Consider the following 20,973-nt stretch of genomic DNA (forward strand, 5'->3'; position numbering starts at 1 on the left):
GTACATACATCAAATCGTCCTCAGCAGGCAGGAACATTCAGGCCCAAACAGCAAAATCTTGAGCTCTGGATGGTTTAACACATGCGGCAGGCAGCTGAGGAGGAGTGGAGGGGGTTGAACTAAAAGCAAGGAACAGAAGCCCCCAGTCCCTCCGGTCCTTCAGCCCTACAGTCCCTGTGGGGCAGGAGGTGGGAGGGAGGTTCCCATGCACCATCCCCCATCCCGCCCCTCCCTGCCTGGGGTACAGCAGCTGCCCCTGATGCCCCAGGTGATGAATGATGAAAATAAATATCAAAGTAGGAGCTTTGACTCATTGCTACCTTCGCTGAAGTAATGAATGTCTATTCCTTGAACATACAGCCTAGGTAATTAAAAACTAAGTCAAAAGCCAGGCGTGGCGGCTCACACTTGTAATCTCAGCATTCAGGAGGCTGAGACTGGAGGATCGTGGTTTGCGGCCAGTCCCAGCTACTTAGTGAGGCCCTCCGCAACTTAGTGAGAGGAGGACACTGCAAGACTGAACAAGCATGCCAGCTAGGTTCTGCCCCCTCCCTTCCCTTCTCCTTCTCCTCCTCCTCCTCTTCCTCTTCCTCCTCCTCCTCCTGCCACTAAAGCAATCATGGGGCCCCTCCTTTTGGCCACATCTGGCCCTAATTACCCCCCCAAATACCATTAACATATGAACTTGCAGATTAAGTTTCTAACACCTAAATTCTGGGGGACAAACATTCAAACCGTAGCATTAACCCATCAACGGACATTGCTCCATCAATGGACAAACCATATGCAATGGAATACTAATCAGCCTGAAAGAGGATGGAGCTCTTGACACCAGCCACAACACAGATGAACCTTGAGGGCGTTACGCTGAGTAAGCACCCACAGACAAATGTGGCAGGATTCCACTTATAGGAGGCTTCTAAATTAGTCAAACCCACAGACACAGAAGTTTGGTTGCCAAGGCCTTGGGAAAAGAGGAATGGGAAGTATTATTTAATGAGGCCAAGGTTTCAGTTGTTTGTTTGTTTGTTTTTTGCGGGATGGAACCTAGGGATATTGTAACTCCGAGCTACACCCACAGCCGTATTATTTATTTATTTGTTTGTTTATTTATTTATTTTTGTGGCACTGGTGATGGAACACAAGGGCTTTTCTACCTCCGGTCTACACTCCCAGACCTATTTTATTTGATTTAGAAAGAGGGTTTCACTAAGTTGCCGAGAGCCTCACTAAGTAGCTGAGGCTGGCTTTGAACTTGTGTGATCCTCCTATCTCAGCCTCCCAAGTACTGGGATTACAAGCATGCCCAGCACGCCCGGCTCAAGGTTTCAGTTTTGCAAGGTCTGGAGATGCATGGTGCTAAGGGTCACACGAAAATGGGAATGTATACAACACATACAGCCATACACCTAAAAATGGCTCCACCGGTAAATTTTACTATATATATATATATATATATATATATATATATATATATACACATACATACACACACATACACACACACACACACACACACACACACACACATATATATATATATATATATATATATATATATATATATATATATTGCCACCAAAAAATCTGAAAATTTCTTTTCAAGACAATGTCAGTTTATCACTTGGGACAGAGGACAGTGCCACCCTTAGGCTGTGAGCCAAGATGCCCCCGTGTTGGAAACAGAGCTTTAGCAGAGAGTCCCTGGGCCTCTGCACCAGCTGGCTTTACAGAAGAGCCGGCCATGGGGACACGTGTGGGTCCAACAGCAACTTGACCCTAACACTCTGCTCTCAAAGTGTTACTGGGACCACTTCTGCTTCCGAGAACAGTATGCCTACAGGGCGTGGACAGACAGAGGAAGCTTCCGACGTATCGAGAAGCCAGCCTGACACACCGTGGACGAGGGACTCCATGCTCAGCTCTTAACGAGCAGGGTCACGGTGAGGCGACATGTATTCCCCCAGGAGCAGGAGGGAAGAGGCTTGACCCAGTGGTCACAGGTCACAGTTGGTTTTGGCCCATTTGTCTGCCAACAGTGTCCTGTGTGGACCTGGTCACGTTCCTGGGCTTCCAGTCTCCTTCAGTCTCTTGGAAATGAGCTGCTGTGTCCCCTCCCCAGAAGGGGAGACTCCATCCTCATGTCCTTCATGCAGACCAATCAGCTTCCAGCCACCACAGCCCCAGCTGCACGCGGATCATAACTGAGACTGCAGCAGGAGAGGGGCAGCGGGGCTCCCTCCAGCTTCTGTCCAAAACCCAAACACGTCCCCGAACCCCCGCAGACCATGCCAATCAAGGATTATCGCCCTCTACTCTCCCGCCTAGAGGCCCGAGCTGCCCTGGGGCTCCCCACGAAGCCTATCGCAGCCACCCTCTGCCCTCCTGGTGTCCTGTGTCCAGAGAGAGTCGCCCCAGAAAAATGGAGGGCATCCGCAGTCTGGGCCTGTTCCTAATCTGAGGCAACCTCTGCTTCTGAACACAGTATGTCTACAGGGCATGGACAGACAGAGGAAGCTTCCTACAGATTGGGAAGCCAGCCTCAGAAACCAGTCTGACACACCGGAGCTGAGACCTAGACCCAGAAACAGCACCTAGCTCTGGAGACCCTGGCTGCACCTGGCCCAAAGGCCCTGAAGATCCCAAGGACTGAGGCGTGCCATCTCCCAACCCCAAACACACCGGCTGCCAACCTCAGCTCCCGGTTCACATCCTTCCCACCGACAGCACTAAATCTCCCCTTCTCTGCTTCCTCTCCTTCTGTGAGTGACAGGCCCAGCCCTCGGCTGCCAGGCCCAGGCACTGCCCTGGCGGAAACTCCATCCCCGCCCTGCTGAGGAGGAGCAGAGGAAGAGCGGTTCTCTGCAGTGACAGAGGAAATAGGGATCCCAGACAGGCCTATCTCAGCCTGAGCCCCACTGCTAGCCTCTGCTCCCCTCCAAGTGCCAAGCCCTCCCAGGCCAAGTACGCCCAGCGAGGTTCTTCTCCTCCATCTCTTTCCACCAAGATCACCCATAGTGGCCCTTTCTACTTCCCTGCCCACGGGCTCTGTGTCTTTCCCCTGGCAAGCTTCCATCCCTAAACACACCTAAGGCTGGTTGCCAGGAACTGGACCAACACTGGCACCCAGCATTTTTAACAGCCTCATCCTGTACCAATCACCCCTTCTTAGGGACAACTTCCTCCCGGGCCCCTCTGCCAGTCCCCCTAGGACACCACAAGGCCATCTGCCAGCTTCTCTACCAAGCAAGGTGACCCAGCTGGGCAATGCCAGCCACTCCCATGATACAAGCAAGAAAAGCCTCAGGTCCCTTTCCCAGCTACAACCCCCATCATAATTTTCTGCCTCCCATTCAGCATGGCCACATTGTAGCTCCTCCCAAGACCCCAGATGCTTCACTGCTTCTCAGCCTCTTCCTTCCATCCTGCCTGTCCAACCTGTGCATCCTGCAGGTCCTTCCTCCTGGCATCTCCACACCCCCTTGGTTCACAAGTCTCCCCCCACACATTCCCACAGCTCCCATTCCTGCTTCCCATTCCCATCTCCCCTACTTACAGCTGCCGTTTCCTTCAGATCTACCTGGACGCTTTGTTCCCCTTCTCTTTAGTGGTCCTGCTCCTCGGGGTAAAGCCCCTACCCCTGAGGATGTCTCACACATCCACATTCGTTGTGTCCTGGCCGTAGCCCCAACCACATCCCTTAGGGCTCCTCCAGCCCTACTCCAGCCATATTCGACCACCTGCCCTCTCCATATAGAGCCTGCGCGCCTCTGGTCCTCCACCTGCTGCTCCCCATCTGCCAGCACATACTGCAGCACTTACTTACAGCCTGGGCAAGCGCCTGCTCTTTCATGAAACCTCCATATTGCGGGGCGATCCCTAACCCGCCCTCCACCAGGACCTCAGTGGTCCTTGCCGGTGTTTCTATGGGGCCTGAATGTGTCATGAGTCTGCTAATTCTACTGTCTAACAAGGGAAAGGCTGGGTCTGCTATGAAATTTTATCCCTGGCACCTAACACGATAGCAAAGGTTTCTGAAGGAAAAATGGATGGATGGGTGGAGCATGGGCGTCTCCAGTGATAACCTTCTTTATCTGCTCTCCACGTAAAGAAGTTTTCTGTCTTCCCCCACTCAACAAGCTGGATGTAAGCAGGGTTTCTGACTCCCTTCCTGGTTCAGCAACTAGAGGGCCTCTCCCCCACCCACTAGGCTTTCATGACATACAGTAAGTTGGATTTTGCTTCCTTCTGCTAGATAACATACTTAGAGCAGGGGCTGGGACTTCCTCAACTCGGAGTGTCCCTGGAAATGGGTCGTGTGCAGGGCAAGGGTCTTTGGAAGCGTTCTTGTAATGAGTGGTCCGCTTTCTGAGTAGATCCAGGCACAGCTGGAGCGGATAGACAGACTCCTCCCACCAGGACGCCCACCACCCTCCTACTCAGCAGGGATCAGGAGGCTACCTGCTCCACAAGCCGGCTGCTTCCTCACCTCAGGAGATGCGGCTGCCACATGCCTGCTTCCAGAACACTCCACAGGAGGCATCAGTACACAGGTCCCAGGACCTGCCCAGACTCACCATGTTCATGACGGTGAGGATGAAGCGCTGGGCAGCCTCGGCCCCGTGGTACTGCACCATGTCGGCATCGGCCACCACCAGGGTCTCCACCGTGTGCTCGTTGGTGAGCCGGATGGCGTTCCTCCGCTCCCTCCAGTCCCGCACCGGCTTATCCTTTCTGGGCTTCTTCTTCTCTAGAAAATAAAGGAGATGTTTGTGTGATACTTGGCTTCCCAGGTGCCAAAACTAGACAGAAAAAAAGGCTCTTACAGATCACCTCCAAGAGGACGGTCTCGACTGGCCACCCACTGACCTCTGGAGTGACATGGGAGAGCCGGAGTTCACTGGATGGAAAGAGTTGGGAAGGTCAGACATCAGCCCAGGCTTGCCCTCACAGCCAGGATGTGAAGAGGACTGAGCGTCAGAAGGGAAACCTACGCTGTTAGAGGAACATGGAGAGCCATGCAGCTGGGCCCAAGGGAAGGACGCCTGGGGAGGGGCGTGAGGGTCCCATTAGTGACACAGAAGCTGTGACAAAGCCTGAAATGTGCAGCCCACCCCGAGCCAGCTGCCACTGGCGCCGTGAAGGCAGGGGCTGGGCTGGTGGGCGCCGGACTCCCAGCAATTGCACTGAGAGTCAGGAGTCAGGGGCCATAATTGCAGACAGGCAAAAAGCATTGTTTAGAAGAATTGTTTAATATGAAATAAGAAAAGAAAAACCCACTATAACCATGAAAAAACTTAAAAAACCTATGCCATATATCCACGCTAAGATGTGAGTTGACCCTTTCCTCACAACAGGAAAGGGTCATTAGTGAATGTGCGGAAATCTTCTGTAGGACTTCCCTGGAAGATCCCACTTTGAGGAACAGCTAGCATTATCCATTAAAGAGCTCCGGTCTAGACACACGCCAACAGCATGCTGTCTCCCTTATAACCGACTGGTCCGGGGTCATGAAAGAATTTCTCTCCCAAGGCCACCCGCGATCACAGAAGAACAAATTGGAACTGATATAAAAGTAACAGCTTCCAAAGGGATGAGGGGTGGCCTGTGACTTGATCAACATCCCACTGTAACGTCCTGACATTTATTGGGCAGGAGGACTTAATTGTGCTACCACATAAAACATGACTGTACCTGAAATCATGTTTGAACGGAAGCTTAGACACCAGTAGCTTTCCACGGAGGTAAGGAAAATGAAAATCGGATGACTTTCTTCGGAGTATGAGTCCTTCTCCTTGGAAGAGATACCAGCTGCCACCAGAGCTGGACTTTCTGTGTATCGACTCTCCGTCCCCTCTCCACCGGCCACACCAAACTGTGTTCAGTGCACTAAGGCCATTGCTGCTCAAATGAATAATGGCGTGTGGTTTCTCTTGCACATATAACAGCACCACTGTCTTTGGTCACTGACTGCCCCAAAATGTGAAGCTAGAAAATATATTGAAAATGCCTTCAGGCTGGGCATCGAAAGCCCTCCTCATCCACTGGGCCTCTAATTGGCGTCCTTGAAGGTGCACTTCCCAAAGTAGTCTCCCTTTTCCATGCACTGTTATTTGCTTCTGGCCTGCCAGCACCCTCTTCTGCACTCCTCTCTCCCATACTAGGGGCTGAAAGACTGCAAACTATCTTCCACACTCCTTTGCCAGCTGGCTGCCCACTCAGATCTGCAGATAGGGGGCGCTAGAGGGAGACTGAAAGGCTAGTGGCAAGAAGAAGGGGCTCCTTGTGTTTTTAGCTCAGGGAGGGGCACTCCTCCAGGGATTCTAAACAACTATGGCTCCAACTTCCAGCCCATGGGGAACTCCCAGTCCCAGCCATTCCCTCTCAGAAGTACAGTTATCTGGAACCCAGCCTGGCCAATCCCTTCAGTGGTTTGGTGCCTCCACAGGAGTCCGAGCCCCAGACCCTTAGCCCGCTCCTCCAAACTCACTGATACTGGAAATTCATCTGTTTATTTTTTACTTTCCCAGCCCCAGGGTGATAGCTATTCTCTAAGTTACCTCAGTTCCCCCTTCCACTCATTGAGATACTGCAAATTCTCAATTCCCTGCATTAAATTCCTTGGTGAGAAATACCTCGCATGGTTTCAGTTTTCCTGGCTAGACACACACCGATGTGGACTAAAATAAAAGAGAGTCAGTCCTTAATCTCTTTTCACTCAAGTTTTGAGGATTCCTCCCACTTCTGGAACTAATAATTGATTTTTTTAATATTTTATTTTATTTACTTTTTAAACCAATTTTTTATTGAACATAAACGGTGTACATGGAAATGTCAGAACATTGGATGTGTACCTCCACATTGCCCAACACTGCTGGCCCATACTCTGAGCCATTATTTAGCAGAAACCAAATGATAAGGTGTCCGTGATAGAGACTCGAATGTCAACGTGCGCCTTAGGTTTCTTAACAACCTATCACTTGCCACCTGCAAGAACCCAGAATCAGGGTCTTAGATATTCCGCAGCAACTTGGGCCAAGTGCTAGAGGACCTGAGCCAAGCACTAAGGGGCTGCCATGGATTTTCAGGTATAGTTCTAAAACATGCACACATATGCACTTAGAAACACCGTGTTTTCCAACAAAGTCGTCAGGTCCAATGAAATACCTTTGAGACGGCTTTTATTCTTTAACTGAAACAAAGAGTCTGTTTATAGAAAAACCACCTTTTTGACAGGAAACGATAACTCGGCATGTGCAGCTGAGCTCTCAGCCAGGTGAACTTTCTGGCAGCTGCATAAAGCCAACATCTTGAAAAATAATGGCCTTCTCTTTTTTGTTATTTTGCAAAATGGGGAAAAAATAAGTTTTGCTCTCCAAGTATGAATTCTTTAAATAACTTCCCCCAAGGCCAAGTCATTTTTATAAAAGGCATCTTTTTTCATGTAAATTCCTTACAAAGAAAGGTGGAAAATAAGGATTTGTGTGCCTGTGTGGTTAAAATTCCAAATGAAGAACTGCTGACTTTTGAGTTCAAAAATCAGAATTGTGATTCACACCTGTACCGTGAAAAGTAGCAAGGCTTGGGGTAGGAAAGCTGGGCTGGCCCCAAGGGAACCTTTCCCCCAAAATCAGAGCTAGGTAGACACCAAGCAACCACTGCCTACAGGTAAGGTTAAGAGATGGTTAATCAACAAATGTGTATGTTAGGCACTGCCAGAATATAGGTGACCATCAAGAAACAAGAGATGTTGAATAGACAGGTAAATGAAAAATTATAATTGTGAGAAGTGCTAAATACTGGGAGTGTACTAGTCAGTTTTATATTACTATAATGAAATACCAGAGGCAAATAACTTTATAAAGGGAAAGGGCTTTACACAAAAGTCAGGATGGATAAAAGATCTAGAAATTAGACCAGAGACTTGGCAATTACCAGAAGAGGGCATTGAACCAACATTCCAGCATACAGGTGCTGGTAGATAGAGACTCCTCAATAAGACCCCAGAAGCATCAGATTTAAAAGCAGCACAACAAAGGAAGCCATCCAGAGTCTACAGAGAGAGCCTACAGATGGGAGGAGAAAGTCTTCGCCAGCTACTCATCTGATGGAGGATTAGTAGGATGCGTGCATATCCACGCTCATAGCAGCACAATTCTCAACAGCTGAACTACAGAACCAGCCTCAGTATCGGTCGACGGATGAATGGATTGCAAAACTATGGTATACTCACACAGTGGGGCTTTACTCAGCCCTACAAAAGATCAAAATTACGTCATTTTCAAGAAATGGGTGGAACTAGAGAAGATTATGCCAAGCAAAATTAGCTGGTCTCAGAAAGTGGAAGACCACAAGTTTTTACTCCCATGTGGAAGCTAGAGAGAATTTGGGAAACAAAAAGAACTTTAGATAAATAAGAGGAGATGCTAGAATACTGAAAGGGGACTTGGAGGAGGGGGTAGGAAGTGAAAGGAGACATGTGATAAAGGAAACAGTGAAAATAATCCTATGTCCACACACAAAATTATCAAGGCCAATTTTAATGTTATGTACGCAGTGGAGGCGGGACCAGGAGGAAACGTACAAGTGCTGTGTACAAGTGCTGTGTACAAGTGCCGTGTGCCCGTGTGTTTCTGTCACACCGACCCCATGGTGGGTCATGGTGCGTAACTACAATGCACTAATTTTTTAAAAATGAAAGAAGAGAGAAACAGTTTATTTAGCTCATAGTTTTGAAGGATCAAAGGCAAGGTGCCTTCATTCGTTCAGTTCCGATGAGGGTGGCCGATGGTGGCACCTCTGGGTGGGAGTAAGCAGGTGCAAAATAATTAAATTCCAAATAAGAGGGGGATGGGAAGAGAGGGAGGAAGGGAGGGAGGGAGAGATTCTACACTTCTGAGGACACGCCCCAGTGATCTAAAGACCTCTCACTAGGCCACACCTCCCAAAAGGTCGTCTCCCTCCACATAATGCCACCCTGTGGGCCAAGCCTTCAATTACAAGGAGTCCTCCAGGCACTGCAATGATATCCAAGCCATGGGCACACTTGATGGGACTGCAAATTAGTCCAGCCACTAGAGAGACCATCATGAAGATTCCTTAAAAGACTGGGAATAGGCCCCCCAATATGAGCAGGAACTCAAAAGAGGCTCCCCAAGGAAATGGTGCACATGCTGAGATGGAAGAGACGTCAGAGGAAAGCAGTAGTGTCGGGAGGGCGATGCTGGGTGCCGTCCAGGCAGTGGGACAGTGTGTGCACTGGTCTCAAGAAGGAGCGGGAAAATGGCAGATTCTAGAAACCATGGGGAGCTAAGAGCCAGAGAGCGTGGCCACCGTGGGCCTGAGCAGCAGTCGGGGTGGATGTGTGGTTTCTCTTCTTGACTCTAGGAGCTGGGGGTGCCGCCTAGACTGGCGCTCTGACTCCTCGCCCTGGCTGCTGCAGTAGAACGGGTCCCCAGGGAGGGGGCATTGGACGAATGACCCCCGCAGAAGCCCAGGTGAGGGGGGATACCTGGACAGAGGAGGCAGCTGTGGTGGGAGAAGCAAATTGACTCAAGAGGTCCTCAAAGGGGGATCTAATGATACGAGGGGCACTGGGGTAGAAAGGGAAGGACCCGAGAATGATTCCTGGATGCGGCTTCTTCATCAGCTGATGGGTGGTGAGGCTGGTCACTGGAAGAGGAACACTGGCCAGGTATGAAGAAGAGCACTGTTGTTTGGCCCAGGGAAGTTTTGGGTGCTTTTGAGTATCTTCGTGGAGATGTGAGGCTCCCTGTTGGCCATGCTGACTTGTAGCCAAGGGCAGAGGCAAGATCAGAAATTCAGGCCAAGCGTGGTGGCACACACCTATAATCCTAGTACCTGGGAGGCTGAGACAAGAGGACCACAGGTTCAAGGCTAGCCTCAGCAACCTAGCAATGCCCTGTTTCAAAATATAAAAGAGGTCTGGTAGTGAAGAAAGAAAGAAAGAGAGAGAGAGAGAGAGAGAGAGAGAGAGAGAGAGAGAGAGAGAGAAAGAAAATGAAGGAACAAATTAATTTATGAGGGAAGAAAGGTCAAGATGAGAAATTCAGGAATCATCAATCCCAGACCAGATCTTTTGAGATATTGAAACCACAAGGCTGGACAGAAGAGCTAGACCCAATACTGGAGAGAAAGAGACAGAGAAGCCCAAGTTCAAACAGGCGCAGAGCATGTTGGCACATGATGCCTGGAAAAGTAAACTCTCAGGACAGAGGGCTGCCTGGCACTCCAAAGCTGCAGAACGCCTCATTAAGAGAGGACTGGATTAAAGAAAAGGGAGGCTACTGTGGGGCTCTGCGAGAGGACAAGGGAGGACCAGGGTGAATATCAGACCAGAGAGGGCTGACTACATATTTGAGAGGTGCAACCTGAGTCAATCTTGGAGAAATCTGGGAAGGAGAGGCATGGGGCTAGGTTTATGAGATGTTTCCTCAAGACAGAAAACTGCAGAATGGATGAGGTCCATGGAGACTATCACTCTTACCCAGTTTCTGCCCCTCTGGTGGCACCCAGATGCCAATCAGGAAGGAAGAAGCTTTTCCTCAGCCACCTTCTACCAATCAGAAAAGACAACAGTCATTCAAGAAGTGCCTGCCAAGCTCCACCTGTACACAGGTCTTGCACTGAAAGCAGGCCCCAGGGGAGGGAGGAAGGCAAGCAAAAATTTGACAGCCCCATAAACATCAATGTGTGCAAGAAGTGTGCCATAAACACGCATCCAGAAAATGGCACAGATTCCCTAAAAAAACACGCTTCACCTTAGAAGGAGAAAGGGAGAAATGGCACATTCATTGCACCAAGAAATAACAATGCCACAGGGCCACAATCAAAGGACCTGGGAGAGTGGGAAAGGTAGGTTATGTGCTGTGGGAAGAGATGTTTTTTTTTTTTTTTTTTTTTTTTTTGTGGTACTGGGGTTCCTGGAAGCCCTTCTACCTCCGGGCTACACTCCCAGACCTATTTTTACATTTTTATTTGGAAACAGGGTCTCCTAAACCAGCGCGCGTGGCTGGCTTCGAACCTGCGCGATCCTCCTGTCTCTGCCTCCCAAGTGCGGGGATTACAAGCGTGCGCCACCATGCCCGGCGGAAGAGATGTTCTGACTACCAATAAAAGGCTTTGCCCGGCATCGTGAGATACTCAGGGTGTAAGGCAGAAAATGCTGCATTCTCTACTCTTCCTGTCAGCATTCCTGCAGTTATAAATCTAAAGACTGACCACATAGCACAGAGGAAAGAAGATTTATTTTCTTAGGGTTTCAGGTCCAGTCCATGTGAGGCCGGAGACTGCCGATCTCAGGGCATGGCAGCTGGAGGCAGAGAGGGCAAGCACGGGGCTGAGCTCTTCACATCATGGAGGCCGGAACCAAGACAGAGCAAGGGGAAGAATAACTATATATAATCCCCAAGGCCACATCCCCAGGGATCACTCCAGACACACTCTACAGCCCAGGCCACCGCCCAGATAAATTTTACAATGGACTTCTCCACTCCTGGGATTATAACCGAGACTCCACTATACCGACTGCAAACATAAATAAATGCACTCTTTAGACGACACTTTGTTTCTAACCATAATAATGGTTCATTTTACTTCAATCAAACCTTATTCTCTACCTCTAATAAATATTAAGCAAACTTGTAAAAGATACTGTATTATTTTGCCAGGGCTTCCATGAAGTTCCCAAGCCGGAGGGTTTAAACCACAGAAAGGAATCTTCACACAGTTCTGGAGGCTAGAAGTCTGGGATCAAGGAGGCAGCACGGCTGGTTCCTTCTGAGGACTGTGAACAAAGTACTTGTTCCCAGTCGTCCTCCTTGGCCTGCAGGTGGCCATCTCCTGCCTCCCTACGTCCCCAGCACACCTGTGTCCAATCCCTCATCTTAACACCAGTCATACTGGATTAAGGCATATCCTTGTGACCTCATTTCAAGTGACTACTCCTAGAAAAATCCTAATGGCAAATATAGTCCCATTCAGAGGTAGTGGGGTTCAGGCCTGAATTTGGGGGAGATAGAATTCAGTGCATGGCAGATACCTTTCTTCTTCCCAGTCTTAAGAAGCAGAGACAAGGCCGGTCTCCATCCCATGATTGGGCCCTGGGGGATGTATTAACTACCGGGTCAGGACAGTAACACAAGTCATAGGAAAGCCAAGCATCTCCAAACTCTGCCCTGATGTATTTGGCAAATTAGTAAAAGAAAACAAATGCCGCTGTTGAGAATGACCGTGTGCTTTTCTTTCTTTTCTTTTCTTTTCTTTTTTTTTTTTTTTTTTTTTGTGGTACTAGGGGTGGGAACCCAGAGGCTTTCTACCTCCAGGCTATACTCCCAGACCTTTTATTTATATTTTATTTGGAAACAGGGTCTCACTAAGTTGCTGAGCGCCTCACTAAGTAGCTGAGGCTGGCTTCGAACCCGTGTGATCCTCCTGTCTCAGCCTCTCAAGCGCAGGGATTACAAGCGTGCGCCACCATGCCCGGCATGCTTTTCTTTATATGTATAAATATATTTTATTGGTGTATTGTAACTATACCTCATAATGAGGTTCAAAGTGGCGTAGACAAGCTTGCTTATAGTACATGCTATGATTCCCTCTAGACCCCACCCCGCTGCCCAGCCCTCCCAGGACACATTAGGATATTGATAGTGATAATTTCTTTTTTGTTGTTTTTTTGTTTGTTTTTGTACTTGAGATTGAACCCAGGAACATTCTACCTCTGAGCTACACCCCCAGCCCTATGTTTTATTCTTTATTTTGAAACAGAGTCTCACTAAATTGTGGTGGGCCTCACTAAGTAGCTGAGACTGGCCTCAAACCTGTGATTCTCCTGTCTCAGCCTCCCAAGTACTGGGATGACAAGGATGGGCCATCACACCCGGCTCACCTTCTTATATGGACATAATATTATGTGAAATATTTCCTTCCTGAATCCTTTCCCCTCCCACATCTCTCCCCCAGTCCCTTTCTCCCACTCTGTGCTCTCTCGTTCATCTTAAGACCTTTGGCTCCCTATTTTCTTTCTAGCTTACACAAACAAGAGAACACATCTGACCCCTGACTTTCTAGAATTGACCATCTCACCTAGCACAACATTCTCTAGTTCCATCCATTTCCCACAGATGACAGCATTTTAGTCTTCCTAATGGCTAAGATTCCACCTTGCTCCAGTCACAATGGCAATCATCGAGACTACAGACAATAATAGATTCTGGCAAAAATGTGGGGAAATGCACTAACACGCTGCTGATGGGACTGAAAATCAGCACAGCCGCAATGGAGATCAGTACGGAGGTTCCTCCAAGGATTAGGAATCGAACCGCCATGGGACCCAGCTGTACCACTCCTTGGTATCTTTCCAAAAGAGCTAAAGTCAGAACATCATATCTGATACACCCATACCCATGTGTGAGACAGCACAGTTCCTAACAGCCAAATTATGGGACCAACCTAGGTGTCCATCAAGAGACGAATGAAAATCATGTTCTTTTCAGCAGTTTTCAGTGGAATCTGTTATGGAAAGATGATCCCTCCCACCAGAGCTTGACTGTTTTATTTTCTAGACTGATGGAAGACAAAGAAAAGGAAAAAAAAAAAAAGAACATTCCGCAAACACATAGCTTGGGGGAAGAAATTAATTAACGTGTTCATGTTCCAACCAGAGTGAGACAAGACAAACAAAAGCCTGAAAAGAAATCTGCTGTTCTCTGCACCTGGAATCCCCGAGGGAGACGCTGGGTATTGTTTCTTTTGACAGACGCTCTTTCATCTTTGACAAGGGACTACAAGAAACTTCAGACAGCGCAGAAATTCCTCCACCTTTGCAAGGGGGCCCAGACATTCTGTGGGCTAGTCCCTCAAACGCGTTGACTTCATTGCTTTAAACTCAAAACTAACTGAAGTCTCTGTCCTCCCCCTCTTGCCCAGGCCCCCTGAAGGCCTGTGAGCAGAACCCCATGGTTGGTCCCTCCAGACCCGGCCACCTTGCCCGCCTCATTGTAAAACTTTGTATTGAACAACTCCTAGGTGCAAATTATTAGGACATTATACATTGCATCTTGCTCCCCCCACCCTGGTTCTGGGAACTAGAGCAGTGGTTTCTTTTCTCATTTGGTTTCAGTGGAAGAGACTGTTAAACATAGAACAATTACAAGACAATACTTAACAATTAAAAAATCATAAATAATCACCAATTGTAGTAAAGGAAAAGAAAAGTGTGTTATGTGGGTGGAGCTCAGAGGCAAAAATGTCCCAGTTCAATCCCCAGTAGCATGAAAATAAAAAATAAAATAGAATAAGCAAATGAAAGCATATTAGACTATTGTAGAAAAATGTTCAATATGCTCCCAATTCTATCACCTTTTAGTTATGTTTGATGTTTTAATCTTTCCCATGTCTTTACATTTACTTTCTTGGTGTTACTTCTGACCCTTTAACTTTCAATTGAAGACTGTAATGCCTTTATTTTTATTATAAAAACTTATGTTTAGTTTTTGTTTTTAGTTACTTTTTGCTGTTTTTTGTTAACTATGTTTCATGAAGTTTATCATCTCTGATAATTGAATTGGCAATTTTTCTAGTAAATTATCTTTAGAATCTGTGGGGGGGGGCAAGGATTGAACACAGGGGTGTTCTACCACTGGGCTATACCAAAGACCTTTTTACTTTTTTCTTTGAAACAATCACACTAAGTTACTGTGCTGGGGCCACTTTTGTGATTCTCCTATCTCAGCCTCCCAAGTACTGAAATTACAGGTGTGTGCCACCATACTTGGATTTATCTTTACAATCCTAAAAAGCATGCACTACCCTCTGTAGCTTTCTGATTATCACGAGCGTCAAGAACAGAGTATAGCTGGGTGTGGTGGCGCACCCTTGTCATCCCAGCATTCAGAAGGCTGAGACAGGAGAATTGCGATTCGCAGCCAGCCTCAGCTACTTAGAGAGGCCCTCCGCAACTCAGTGAGACCCTGTTTCAAAGTAAAGAATAAAAAAATAGGGCTGGGGTGTGGCTTGGAGGTAGAATGTCCCTGGGTTCCATCCTCCATACCGCGAAAAAAAAAAAAAAAGAACAAAGTACAATTTTTGTTTTCCTTTTTAACAAAAAAAAAAATTTTCAAAATATTTTTTCTCCCAAATTTCTTTTGACTTTTCTGATTGGTAAATATTTTGTAAACTTGAGATGAAAATTATTACAGCATTACGCTTTACATTTTGCATCTTCCCGTAACTTTTAATTATCGCTCTCTTGAGATACGATTCACATACTATACAACTCATCCATTTCAAGTATACAGGTCAACAATGTTTATTACGTTCACTCAATTATGCAACCGCCATCAGAATTTTAGGAGTTTCATCACCCAGGAAGGAACTCTATACTTAGCAATTACTCCTTATTCTCCTTTGCCTTAGAAAAATCATTAATCCACTTTCTGTCTCCAAGAAATGGCCTATTCTGGACACTTCACATAAACATAGGATATATGGTCTTTTGTGTCTGTTTTTTTTTCACTCATCATCATGTCTTCAGGGTCCGTCCCCGATGTACCGTTTATCAGTCTTTATTCCTTTTTATGACCAAATAAGATTCCATCGTATGAATATACACATTTTATTTATCCATTCGCAAGCTGATGGACAGTTGGGCTCTCTCCACCTTTCGGCTGTTTTCGATAATGCTGCCTGGACATTCATGTACAAGTTTTTGCACAGACGCATGTTTTAATTTCTCTTGGGCGTCAATTAGGAGTGGAACCGCTCGGTCATATAGTAAATCTATGCTGTGACTTTTGAGAAACTGCCAGACTGTTTTCCAACGTGCTCATAACATTTTATGTTCCCAGGAGTGGCCTATAAGGCTTCTAATTTCTCTAAATCCTGGTCAGCATTCGTTACTGTCCACCTTTTTTATTCTAATCATCCCAGGGATTGTGACGAGGTACCTCACTGTGATTTTTTATTTGTATTCCCGTTACTTAATGATGTCGAGCATCTTTTCATGGGATTATTGGCCATTCATATATTTTCTTTGAAGAGCTATGAGTTCTTTATTCATTTTCTAGTTGTCTTTTTTATTGCTAAGTATAGAAATTGTTTATCTTTTCAGTTTCTTGTTCATATCCTTTGAAGCACAGATTTTTTTTTTTTTATTGGCTCACTCTAGTCAATACTTTTTTTTTTTGCATACTGGGGATGAAACCCAGGGGCATTGTACCTTCAAGCTACACCCCCAGCCCTATTTTTTATTCTTTGTTTTGAAATAGGGTCTCACTGAGTTGCACAGGGCCTCACTAAGTAGCTGGGGCTGTCACAAACTGCGATCCTCCTGTCTCAGCCTCCCGAATGCTGGGATTACAAGTGTGCGCCATCACGCCTGGTCTGTAGTCACAACTTCTTAATGGGATACAAGATATATCAGTTGTGATAGAGTTTCCTTTGTCTGTATTTTCTTTGGTGGTTGTGCTTGTGATGCCTTATCTAAGAAACCACTGTCTGATCCAAGGTCACACATATGTACACCTATGTGTTCTAAGAGTCACGGTGATGTAAAGTTTTAGCTCTGGAGTATAGGTCTTTGATCTTTCCTTCATTTCTAAATTATTACGCTCCATATATGATTACATTTGGCATCAGTAACCCTAACTATGTGAAACCAAGTTTTCATCATCAAAAGCAATACTTTATATCATTACTCTGTACTACTGGTCTCTAATTTTGCTTCAGCTCAAAATCAACTATCGTATCATCCTAAAATCATCCTTCCTGGGAGGCAGAGTTCCTCACCTCTTGATAGTTAAGAGCACCTGTTGCCTTCCACTTGAACAGTAAGTTGTCTGGACGTCAGATTCTTAGAGCACATCCTTTTCTCTTCCCAAACCTCCGTCCTGTCTCCACAGTCTTCTGGGACTCAGCCACATGAACAAGACTGCGGCCTTCTTTTGAGTTACCTGTTTTGTTTTGTCTGCTTGAATCCTAGCATCATTTCATCTTATAACTCACAAATTCCACCAGAATAAATCTATGGCTCTATGTATACTAATTCTAAGCAGAACACAATAACCTTTTATTCTAAAAACAGACTTTAAAAAAAATAAACTCTCCAAAACATCTCCATTCATTATAAATCTCGGATTCTTTTCCCATTCTACCTGGAAGGGAGGCTTTCCTTCTCCAGAGAGACTTGCCTGGGTGTCCATCCTCTATAGCCCTGTCTATCCCTTTTGCTTTTACCATTGCTTTCCTGAGAAAGTACTTCCTGTGTATTTCCCACGTCACGAATTCAGAACTGTAATGCCATGTCTGTTCCGTGCAGTCGCTTCTGTGAATTCTCCTTCTTCGGTGGCAAACTTCACTAATAATTTCAAAGGACTCATAGAGCTTTGCTTTGTTCAATTCTTTTTTATTCTAAGCCTACTGTTTTGAGTTCTGAGCCTGTAGTCCTTGTGGCTTTTCAAGCCTGTCAAAGCCCTATCTTCTTGTAACCCCTTTAGGTTACTGGGTCCCTACATTAATTCTGCTCGTAGAAATAATTCCTTTCAAATGTGTATTCCTTTTCTGCATATCCTGCATGGCTCCTTTCCATTGGACTGAGATATCTGCACACAGTGCTGGAGTGGGTTTTCTCTATTTACCCGAATTCCAAGAAGAAGAGGTTCAGTGAACACCAGCGCCAAGACCTAAGGGGGCAAGAGTCTCCTGAGATGGCCCTGCTAGAGCTCCATCTCAGACGTGATGCTGGAGGGCAGGCGTTTGCCCTGTCGGCTCTGCCAGGCTATGGCTGGATCTCATACTCCCCTGGAGACTTGGGCTGCACACTCTGAGTTGATGGGCCACTTAAGTCTTTATTTACAGGTCTGTTTTGTTCACTGGGCACGTCAGTTGTGTGTTAGCAAATGTAAACATCCCAGCAGCACTCCTCCTGCCATAGAGCTTCCCAAGCCTGGATGCAGGATGACGAAGGCCAGTGCTAAATGGCAAATGCCAAACCACTGGGAACAGCTGTCCAGTGTCACAGTTATCCACCCCAGGAGCTCAGGGCCAGAGAAAAACAAGGGCAGGTGGCGAAAGAATTTCTTTTTGCCATCCTTCAGAAAGGCAGCATTTGGCCATTATAAAAAGGCCATTGAGCTAGGCACGGTGGTGTATGCTTGTCATCCCAGTACTTGGGAAGCTGAGACAGGAGGATGTCAGGTTTATGGCCAGCCTCAGCTACTTAGTGAGGCCCTCCTTACCTTAGTGAAACCCTGTTTTAAAATAAATTTTAAAAATAGGGCTGAGGGTATAGCTCGGAGGTAGAAAGCCCTTGGGTTCAATACCAGTACCACACACACACACACACACACACACACACACACACACACTCAAAAAAGGCCATTGACTGCCTTTATTAATCCAGGCCCATTGCCCTTCAGTCCTTTATAGTTAGAAAAATACCCATTTTCTCAGCATGTTTTTGTCATTTTCAATGTTCAGATGAGTTTTAGTGGGAAGGATGACTGGTTGATTGCCATGAAATAACCACAATGTCAACCAACACACCAATGAATACACTGTGAATTACCTGTGTGCTGGAATACTATTCAGCAATTAAGAGGAACAGACAATTGATACATACAGCAACATGGATGAGTCTAAAGATAGGGGCTAATACCAGGTGAGTAAAAGTTGAATATTTAAGACCTGTAACGAGACACAGATATCCACCTTCACCACTTTTATTCAATTTTGTACTAGAAGTTGCAGCCAAAGCAATAAGGCAAGAGAAAAGTATCCCAGGTGAAAAAGAGGAAGTCAAAATTTCACTGTTTGTAATTGAAATAAACTTACATAGAGAAAACCTCAAAGACTCCACCAAAACACTATTAGAACTAATGAATTAAACAAAGATGTCAATAAAAATTAATATACAAAAATCAGTAATGTTTTCATACACCAATAGTGAATTATCTGAACTAGAAATCAAGACAGCAACCTCAATAGCAAAGAAAAATACCAAGGAATAAACTTAACCAGAGGCAGAAGAAATTGAAGAGTAGAAAGGAAAAAATTGGGAAGGTACCCATGCTAATGAATTGGAAGAATCAGAATTGTTAAAATGTCCTTTTTACCCAAAGCAATATAGATTTAATGCAATTCCTATCAAAATTCCATTGACAGTCTTCACAAAACTAGGGGGAAAAAATCCTAAAATTTGTAAGTAATTACAAAAAACCTTGAATAGCCAAAGCATTCTTGATCTTGGAGTCGTAGTTTTATTGGTGTCCTTAACATCAAAACTTGTAAAACTGAACATTCAGAAATGTTCCACTTGTTGCATTTTAAATGTATCTCCAGCAAACAATAACCACTTAGCTGATTAAATGTATTCGATTCAACTATGCCAAACTTGAGCACAAAGCCCTATCCAGGACTCTCACCTGCAGTAGACAGACCCATTCCTAGAGTAACGCTGAAGAGCAGATATTCAACAGTAGAGGACAGAGGGGGGTAAGCCTAGAGGGGGCCGAGCCTCTCATCACTTTGTCTCTGATTCTCCAGCCCCCACCAACACAACAGGACCCTCCTCACTAGCAGTGTGGCCTACCCAAAGTTATAGAGGTTTGCGGCAGTTTTTAATAAGGTCCCCAAATTCCTTTACATGGAGTGGCCAGGTCTACCTCCCGTGGCCTTGAGCCTGGGCAGGTCTGGGACTGCTTCAGCTGGTTGAACAATGGTGATGTGATGGTCTAGGAGCTCAGAAGCTGACCCTAAAAGGCAGGGCAGCTTCTTCCTGGCTGGAACTCTTGAACCCAGAGCTCTGAGTAACCAGGTTAAAATCCTAAGTGCTCTGCTTTGCAGCAGGCAGCCACAGAGGCTGTCATTAGATGCTTTGTGGTATGTCTGGGCTCCAAGCCACCCATTCCAGTGCTAGACACACGAATGGAGACATTGACACTCCCTCCAGCCTCCAAATTTCACTTCTTCCCAGCTGAAGCCCAGACTCTGTGGAATCACAAAGTTATCTCCAATGTGCGCTGTCTGAATCCCTGACCCAGAGTCTGTGAGCAGCTCTGGACCACTGATCTTGGGGCTGATTTGTTACACAGCAATTCTAACAGATATAGCAGTCATTTGTTAGTTTCTTCCATGCTTGAGTTACATAGAAAGTTTTATGTCCTGCCACAATTTCCAAGCCCAAATTAGATGCAGATAAATCTCCCTGTATTACCTGAGCCAACCTAGGCATCATACGAGAACACGGGACCCAAAGAATCGCTCTTAGAAAGGCCTGTCAACTAAGCACAGTCCTCCATTGGAACCTGAATTCCTTCCTCCACTGTCCCTGGGGGGAAGGGAGCTAAGAGGGGACAGTTTCAGGGGTTGAGTAGCACTTGATAAATAGCTGTGGGTGAAGACGTCCCATCGGTTCAGAACGTATGGCCCCAGCCACCAGGAAAAGCATAAGATCCTACTGCAGCCTGGCAGAGCTGACCAAGTAAATACCTACAAGATGCTGGGTGTGTCTGCCTGCCTAACAGCAGCAGGCTTGAGATGAGGTGCCAGGAAGGACACTGCAGGAGGGAGACTCAAGCCCCCTCAAGTCTTAGCTCTGACTTTCATAGGCAAAGTTCCTCCAGGCGTCTGGCCCAAGGGCGAAAGGCAGAGACTGGCAAAATTCTCTCTGCCCCCTAATAGGGCATGTGCAGTTTTGCTCCATCCTGATGGTAGGAAGTCTCTTTGTCTTTGAGGACTTCACAACACCAACAGAGCGATCGCCAACCTTACTCTATTGCCGTCATGATATTGTACAGACAGAGGCTAAGTCACCATTTCTTGGACAGAGTGACAGGCCCTGGGACACATGGCCCAAGCAGGACAATTTGAGTCCTTTTATGAAGTCTGATGCCACTGAGCCACAGGCACAGAGGACAACAAAGGTTGCTGGTGCCAGAGACCATGTATTAGTCT

The 20,973-nt window shown here is 46.4% G+C and overlaps 1 protein-coding gene across 2 annotated transcripts in view; it reads right to left on the bottom strand.

Moving 5' to 3' along the window:
- Nucleotides 1–20,973, bottom strand: part of ADAMTS17 (ADAM metallopeptidase with thrombospondin type 1 motif 17) — a gene marked incomplete at both ends in the record, with an annotated part of 311,118 nt that overhangs the window by 260,518 nt on the left and 29,627 nt on the right. For both annotated transcript variants that reach the window (XM_080692601.1, XM_080692600.1), the window contains one exon: nucleotides 4,578–4,750. In XM_080692601.1, coding sequence (XP_080548727.1) covers nucleotides 4,578–4,750 — 173 coding nt within the window. The remainder of the gene's footprint in view (nucleotides 1–4,577; nucleotides 4,751–20,973) is intronic.

Source organism: Muscardinus avellanarius (genome assembly GCF_963383645.1).
Source record: "Muscardinus avellanarius genome assembly, chromosome: 3".
Taxonomy (NCBI): domain Eukaryota; kingdom Metazoa; phylum Chordata; class Mammalia; order Rodentia; family Gliridae; genus Muscardinus; species Muscardinus avellanarius.